The 7943-nt window shown below is 70.5% G+C and overlaps 1 protein-coding gene across 1 annotated transcript in view; it reads right to left on the bottom strand.

Moving 5' to 3' along the window:
- KCNH2 (potassium voltage-gated channel subfamily H member 2) overlaps positions 1-4556 on the bottom strand; it is a 26566-nt gene extending 22010 nt beyond the window's left edge. Inside the window, exons 1-2 of the mRNA XM_041402398.1 lie at positions 4332-4556; positions 1270-1434 (exon numbers count right to left, since the gene is read on the bottom strand). Coding sequence (XP_041258332.1) covers positions 1270-1434; positions 4332-4461 — 295 coding nt within the window. The 5' untranslated portion in view covers positions 4462-4556. The remainder of the gene's footprint in view (positions 1-1269; positions 1435-4331) is intronic.
- Between the last annotated feature and the right edge of the window lie 3387 nt (positions 4557-7943).

The following is a 7943-nucleotide window of genomic DNA, read 5'->3' on the forward strand; positions in this document are numbered from 1 at the left end:
GGTGTCCCTGCCCCCCACACCTGGGGTGACCTGGTGTCCCTGTCCCCAGAGCTGGGGGTGACCCAGTGTCCCTGTCCCCCAGAGCTGGGGGTGACCCGGTGTCCCTGTCCCCACACCTGGGGGTGACCCGGTGTCCCTGTCCCCATCGCTGGGAGTGACTCAGTGTCCCTGTCCCCATAGCTGGGAGTGACTCAGTGTCCCTGTCCCCCATACCTGGGAGTGACCCAGTGTCCCTGTCCCCATAGCTGGGGTGACCCGGTGTCCCTGCTCGCATACCTGGGGTGACCCAGTGTCCCTGTCCCCCACACCTGGGGTGACCTGGTGTCCCTGTCCCCAGAGCTGGGGGTGACCCAGTGTCCCTGTCCCCCAGAGCTGGGGGTGACCCGGTGTCCCTGTCCCCCCCATAGCTGGGGTGACCCGGTGTCCCTGTCCCCTCCATAGCTGGGGTGACCTGGTGTCCCTGTCCCCAGAGCGGGGGGTGCCCCAGTGTCCCTGTCCCCATACCTGGGGGGAGCCGGGGTCCCTGTCCCCATACCTGGGGGGAGCCGGGGTCCCTGTCCCCATACCTGGGGGGAGCCGGGGTCCCTGTCCCCATACCTGGGGGGAGCCGGGGTCCCTGTCCCCATACCTGGGGGGAGCCGGGGTCCCTGTCCCCATACCTGGGGGGAGCCGGGGTCCCTGTCCCCATACCTGGGGGGAGCCGGGGTCCCTGTCCCCACACCTGGGGGTGACCTGGTGTCCCTGTCCCCCATACCTGGGGGTGACCCGGTGTCCCTGTCCCCATACCTGGGGTGACCCAGTGTCCCTGTCCCCCAGAGCTGGGGGTGACCCAGTGTCCCTGTCCCCATAGCTGGGGGTGACCCGGTGTCCCTGTCCCCACACCTGGGGGTGACCTGGTGTCCCTGTCCCCCATACCTGGGGGTGACCCGGTGTCCCTGTCCCCATACCTGGGGTGACCCAGTGTCCCTGTCCCCCAGAGCTGGGGGTGACCCAGTGTCCCTGTCCCCATAGCTGGCGGTGACCCGGTGTCCCTGTCCCCCCCATACCTGGGCTGACCCGGTGTCCCTGTCCCCACACCTGGGGTGACCCGGCGTCCCTGTCCCCATAGCTGGGTGTGACCCGGTGTCCCTGTCCCCCACACCTGGGGGTGACCCGGTGTCCCTGTCCCCATACCTGGGGTGCCTCAGTGTCCCTGTCCCCCAGAGCTGGGGGTGACCCAGTGTCCCTGTCCCCATAGCTGGGGGGGACCCGGTGTCCCTGTCCCCATACCTGCAGGGCCCCAGGGGGCCGGGGTGACCCAGTGGTTGGTGCTGGGGGTCGGGGCCTCCCCGGGCTCAGGCTCCCTCACGGCCTCGAAGTTGAGGATGAACATGATGACGGTGCCATCCTCGTTCTTCACTGGCACCACGTCCACCAGGCACGGGAAGGAGCTGCCTGTGGGGAGGGAGGTCAGTGACATGGGGGGGTGGCACCCCCAAACATCCCTGGAGACACTGCCCCTGTCCCTGCCAGGCACCCCCTCCTGCCCCCCGACCCTGCTGGGCACCCCCTCCTGAGGAGCCCCCCTTGTCACCCCCCCATTCTTGCTGAACCCCCCTCCTGCCTACCCCGGGGATCACCCCCGCCTGCCCCCCAACACTGACCCCACCAGACAGCCCCACTGCAGCTGCAGCGCGGGGGAAACTGAGGCACGGAAGGGCGGGGGTGCCCCCTTTCTCCCCCCAAATGTCGTGGCATGTCTGTGCGTGGGCAGCGGCGCCGGGCGGGGGGGGCCGGAGGGGCTCTGGGGGTGCCGGGCAGGGTTAAGCCGCTCAGAACTCGTTCACAGCTGTGGCGTTAATCCGGTGCCACAGCTGGGGGCGGGGGGACCTGGGGGTGGTCAGGGCAGCCCGGGGCAACCTCTGGGGGATGGGGGGGGGGGGCACCCTGCTCCCCCCCGGCAGCCCTCACCCTACGCGGACACGGGTGGGTGGTGCCAGGGGGACACGCGGGTGACGCCAAGCACCGAGTCCCCCCGGCTGGCGCCGGGCCCGGCAGCCTGGCACGGTGGGTGCCAGCTGGCACTGTCCCTGCTCCCGTGCCCGCGGCGGGGGGATTCCCTGGGCCGCGGGCCAGCACGGGGGGGGCACAGGGTGGCCCCGGGCTCCCGCGGGGTCCTCGCCGAGCCAGCGCCCCCAGGGGACCCGTGCCGCTCGGGTCCAGCTGCTGAGGGGGCTCTCCCGGGGAGGGGGGACACGGGGGGCACCGCAGTGGCACAGGACACCCCGCCCCCCTGCCCCCCTCACCCCTAAGGGCACTGCCGACCTCCAGAGCTGTGCCCCAAACCCCCCTGCACCCCAACACTGCTCCCCGTGACCGCCACGGGGCACCGGGACCCCCAAAGTGGGGGGACCCCCCTGACCCACATCCCTGCCCCTCCTCACCGCACCCACTGTCCTGGGACCCGCACCCCCGCACCGAGGAGCCAGCTGCACCCCGAGGCCTGCAGCCAGGCTGGGGACACCCGTGTGGCGCAGGGGGACCCCCACAGCCCGGGGTGCCACAGGGACAAGGCCATGCTTGGCCGCTCCCACCCCGCACCCGCACCGGGGGCCACGCACGGGGGGTTCCCCAAAGGCCACAGCAGCAACCGGGGGGCGTCGGCGCCCCCTCCGTGCCCCCCCACGCAGCCTGGCGCCCCTGAGGTGTCCCTGCGGGGACACAGGTGCCCCGCGGGCGGCGTGACCTCCCCGCGTCCCCGGCTCCATAAACAACACGTCGCGAAGACAAATGGCTGCAGCAGCGGCGGCGGCTCCAGCACGGCTCCTCCGCGGCTCCAGGACACAGCACCGGCCACCGGGACACGCCAGGGGCTCGGGCTGGGGGCTGCAGGGTGCCGGTGAGCACCACAACACGACCCCGAGGGCACCCCTGCAGTGGCAGCGGGAGCACCGGGCACGCCGGAGCCACTGGCAGCAAGGTCCCTGCCCCACGGCGCCTGGGGGGTCCCAGTGCAGTGAGTGGAACCCCCCCAGCACCCTCACACAGTGGCTGGTATGGGCAGGAGACCCCCACGGTGGCACCACTGCAGCCCCCAGGGCCGGCACCCCCGCAGCAGCCTCTGGCCAAGGGGCCCAGGACCCCCAGACCCACCTCACTGCCGAGGGTCCCTCCCCATCCCAAGGGACAGCCGGTCCCCATGGACTGCCCTGTCCCGGCGGGGGCTCCCAGAGCACCCCCAGAGCCCCCACCACTCTTCCCCATGGGCCCCACAGAAGCTCCCAGGGGCAGGGACCCCTCATGACTGCTGGAACCCCCCGTCCCACCTCTCCCTGGCAGCACGCGAGGGCTGCTAAGGGCTGAGACCCCCACGCTGCTCAGGGGGCACAGCCGGGGGGTGTTGAGCTCTCTGGGGACCCAAGGAGGACCCCAGGCAGGAGCCCCACCGCTGTGGCACCCAGCAGGCCGACCAGTGTCACCCCAGCGAGGGCACAACAAGGCTCCAGGGGGGCACCCGTGTCCGCCTGTGCCCCAGAGCCCCGGCGCTGCACATTCCAAGGGGCACGGGGGCGTGCCAGGCACAGCCATGCAGCAGGGCCAGGGTGCCAGGGCCAGCCAGGAGGGTGCCTCTGGCCCCAGCCCACCTCCCGGGGCTCCCGGGGCCACGGTGGCTCCGCATGGCAGCTGGCACCAGCTTTGTTTACTCCAGCACCGGAACCGGGGCCGTGTGCCCAGAGCCGGGACAGCTGTGGTGACAGCCGGGACACCTGGCACTGGCACGGGGCCACGCTGAGGGGAAGCACCAGCACTACCAAGGCGGGGAGCCAGCCCGGCTCAGGGGCACAGCTCCCAGCACGGGGACCCCGCGGCGTCACCTGTCCCCGGGGATGGTGGCACTGTGACCCCAGCTCAGCCCACTGCTCCCGCGTCCCTGCTGCGGGTGGCACAGCCCCTCCGCGCCCCGTCTGCGGGGATCACTGCCCCCCACAACCCCTGGTGGCTCCCTGGGCCCACCTCAGGAGGGGCTGAGGGCTCGCAGGGGGCTGGTGCCCGTCCGGAGCCACCAGCGCCAGGCTCGCAACCCTGCTGGGAACCACCACGGTGCCGGAGAGCGCTGCGAGCCCCCTGGGCTCCACCTGAGCCAACAGCTCCTGCCAGCCAGCCCTGTCCCCGTGCCCTGTCCCCAGGCCTGTCCCCGGGGCTCAGCACCACCCTGGCGGCAGGGGCAGCCCCGCTGTCCCGGCTGTCCCGCTGTCCCGCTGTCCACGCTGTCCCGCTGTCCCGCTGTCCCCGCTGTCCCCCTGTCCCCGCTGTCCCGCTGTCCCCGCTGTCCCGCTGTCCCCGCTCCGTACCATCCTTGCGGTAGAAGCAGATCTCCACCTTGCGCTCCTCGGCGCCCAGCAGCGCCTGGGCGATCTGCGCGGCGGCGCGGCGCTGGGTGCGCGGCCCGTGCAGGAAGTCGCAGGTGCTGGGCTGCTGCATCACCTCGGCCCGCGAGTACCCGCAGAGCCGGCAGAAGCCCTCGTTGCAGTAGATCACGGCGCAGTTCTCCACGCGCGCGTTCCCGATGATGAACTTGCGGCCTGGAGGGAGAGGGGCGGGTGGGTCAGGCCGGAGCCCCCCCCCGGCCCGGCCTGACCCCATAACCACGGGGACCCAGGGGCTCCCAGCACTGCAGGGACCCCATAACCACGGGGACCCAGGGGCTCCCAGCACTGCAGGGACCCCATAACCACGGGGACCCAGGGGCTCCCAGCACTGCAGGGACCCCCAAGAGCAGGGACCCCATAACCACAGGGACCTAGGGGCTCCCAGCACTGCAGGGACCCCCCAAGAGCAGGGACCCCATAACCACAGGGACCTAGGGGCTCCCAGCACTGCAGGGACCCCCCAAGAGCAGGGACCCCATAACCACAGGGACCTAGGGGCTCCCAGCACTGCAGGGACCCCATAACCACGGGGACCCAGGGGCTCCCAGCACTGCAGGGAACCCCCAAGAGCAGGGACCCCATAACCACAGGGACCCAGGGGCTCCCAGCACTGCAGGGACCCCCCAAGAGCAGGGACCCCATAACCACAGGGACCCAGGGGCTCCCAGCACTGCAGGGACCCCACGGCGGGGGTCCCCTGCACCCGTCCACCCGCGGCTCCGGGCTTCCGGGGGCACGCACGCCAGGAGTCACCCCGCCCGCTCCCCAGGGACCCCTCAGCTGGTGCCATCACCGCCGTGGGGACCCCAGGTCCGCTGGGATCCCACCGTCACAGGGACCCCAGAACCACGGGGACCCAGGGGCTCCCAGCACTGCAGGGACCCCATAACCACGGGGACCCAGGGGCTCTCAGCACTGCAGGGACCCCATAACCACGGGGACCCAGGGGCTCTCAGCACTGCAGGGACCCAGCTGAGCAGACACCTCACAGGGACCCCACAACAGCAGGGACTCTGGGACCCCCTCATCACCACGGGGACCCCCATAAGTGCAGAGACCCCTTAAGGACACCACCACCACGGGGACCCTGGGACCCCCACCTCCCCACCCTGAGGGCAGTGGCTCAGCCAGGCCAGACCCCCCGAGCACAGCCTGTCCCCCAGCAGGTGACACCCCCAGCCCCACCCACGGGCAGCACTCCCCCCACATCCCTGCCCTGTCTCCAGGCCGGGGGATGCCCAGGGCCTGACCCCAGAGAGGCGCTGGGAACCCCCAGATTTTCAGTCTCCCAGAGCCCCCACTCTGCCAGGTCCCCTTGCACCAGCTGCTGGGCAGTGTGGGGGGGCACAGGCCAGTGGGACCCCCAGTCTCACAGCATCCTGAGCTGGTGGTGGGGGCTCCACACCTCGGGGACGGTGGGGAAGGCCCCGTTCTGGCACCCCAGAGGCAGGGGCTGCTGGAGGACAGGGTGGGCAGCAATCCCCGTCACCGCAAGCCCACCTCGGGCTGGGGACTCCCGCACGCCAGGGTGAGCAGGGTCCCTCCCTGCCGGGCTTGTCCCTGTCACCTCAAACCCACCCAGGGCCACCGTCCCCTCACTCCCCTCCCCCCTGCGGTGCTGCGGGGCCGGGGCGGGGAGCCGGAGGGGGGCGGCGGGGCCGAGCCCCCCCGCTCTACCCGCCCGGTGCGCGCCGCGCCATCGGCCTTATTTAGTCACGGAGCGGCCGGGGGGGACCGGGACCCGCCCCGCGCGCTCGGCGCCGCTCGGAACAGGTCGGAACGGTTCGGCTCCGTTCGGAACGGCCGGGCTGAGCCGGGCTCGGCCGGTTCGGTGCGGCGGGGTTCGGCCCGCTTCGGTTCGCTTCGGTTCGGCTGCGGCGGCTCGGCCCGGCCCGGCCCGGCTCGGCTGAGCGCGGGCGAGCTCGGCGGGGTTCGGCGCGGTTCGTCTGGGCTGGGGTCGGCTGTGCTCGGCTGCACTGGGTTCGGCCGGGCTCGGCTCGGCCCGGCCGCGTTCGGCTGGGCTCGGGCGGGCGCGGCCCGGTTCGGGCGGGCCGAGCTCGGTTGGGCTCGGTTGGGGGGGCATGGGGACACAGGGACATGGGGACATGGGGACACAGGGACATGGGGGACACGGGGGCACCAGGACACGGCGACGCGGGGACATGGGGACACCAGGACGCAGGAACATGGGGACTTGTGGACACTGGGATATGAAGACACCTGGACATGAGGACATGGGGACACTGGGTTACCAGGACATCGGGATACTGGGACACAGGGACATGGGTACTTTTAGACACCAAGACACCAGAATAAAGCACAGTAGGACACCGTGACATGGGGACATCGAGCTGTGGGGACACTGGCACACCAGGACACTGAGACACAGGGACAGTGGGACACTGGGACACGGGGCCGTGTGGGGCAGCAGCTTCCAGGCACAGCCCAGCCTCCCTGGCTTCCAGTGGCCTCCCTGCCATCCTGGCCCAGCCTCATCCTCTTCCCGGGCTAGTTCCAGTACCAGCCCCAGGCCAGCCCTAGGCCCAATCCCAGTCTAACCCTAATCTCTATCCAATCCCAGCTCTAGTCTCTGTCATAGTCCTAGTTCCTGTCCCACTCCCAGTCCTGTCCTGTCCCAGTCTCAGCCCAGACCTCATCTAGTCCCTGTCCCATCCAGTTGTGGTCCCAGTCTAGTCACAGCCCCAGTTAAATCCTAATCCCAATCCCCTTTCCTGTCCAGTCCCAGTCCAGTCTGGTCCCAGTACCAGTGTCCATCCAGTCCAAATCTCAGTTCCAGTTCAGTCCAGTCCAAGTCTCAGTCCCGGTCCCAGTTCACACTCCAGCCCTAGTCCACTTCCAGACCAGTCCAGCTCCTTCAGAGTCCAGTGCAATCCCAACCCAGTCCCAGTCCTGGTCCCAGCTGAGACCAGTCCCAGTCCAGGCAGGGTCCCAGCGCTGTCCCAGTCCGGACCAGTCCCAGTCCAGGCAGGGTCCCAGCGCTGTCCCAGTCCAGACCAGTCCCAGTCCAGGCAGGGTCCCAGCGCTGTCCCAGTCCAGACCAGCCCCAGTCCAGGCAGGGTCTCAGCGCTGTCCCAGTCCAGACCAGTCCCAGTCTAGGCAGAGTCTCAGCGCTGTCCCAGTCCAGACCAGTCCCAGTCCAGGCAGGGTCTCAGTGCTGTCCCAGTCCAGACCAGCCCTGTCCAGGCAGGGTCCCAGCGCTGTCCCAGTCCGGACCAGTCCCAGTCCAGGCAGGGTCTCAGCACTGCCCCAGTCCAGACCAGTCCCAGTCCAGGCAGGGTCTCAGTGCTGTCCCAGCCTCAGACCAGTCCCAGTCCAGGCAGGGTCCCAGCGCTGTCCCAGTCCAGACCAGTCCCAGTCCAGGCAGGGTCCCAGCGCTGTTCCAGTCCAGACCAGTCCCAGTCCAGGCAGGGTCTCAGTGCTGTTCCAGTCCGGACCATTCCCAGTCCCAGCCACGGTTCTGGTCCCAGTGCCGATCCCAGTCCCACGTGAGCCCAATCCAGTTGTGTTCCGGCC

This window comes from Onychostruthus taczanowskii, unplaced genomic scaffold, assembly GCF_017590055.1.
Source record: "Onychostruthus taczanowskii isolate IOZ18803 unplaced genomic scaffold, ASM1759005v1 scaffold198, whole genome shotgun sequence".
Classification (NCBI taxonomy): Eukaryota; Metazoa; Chordata; class Aves; order Passeriformes; family Passeridae; genus Onychostruthus; species Onychostruthus taczanowskii.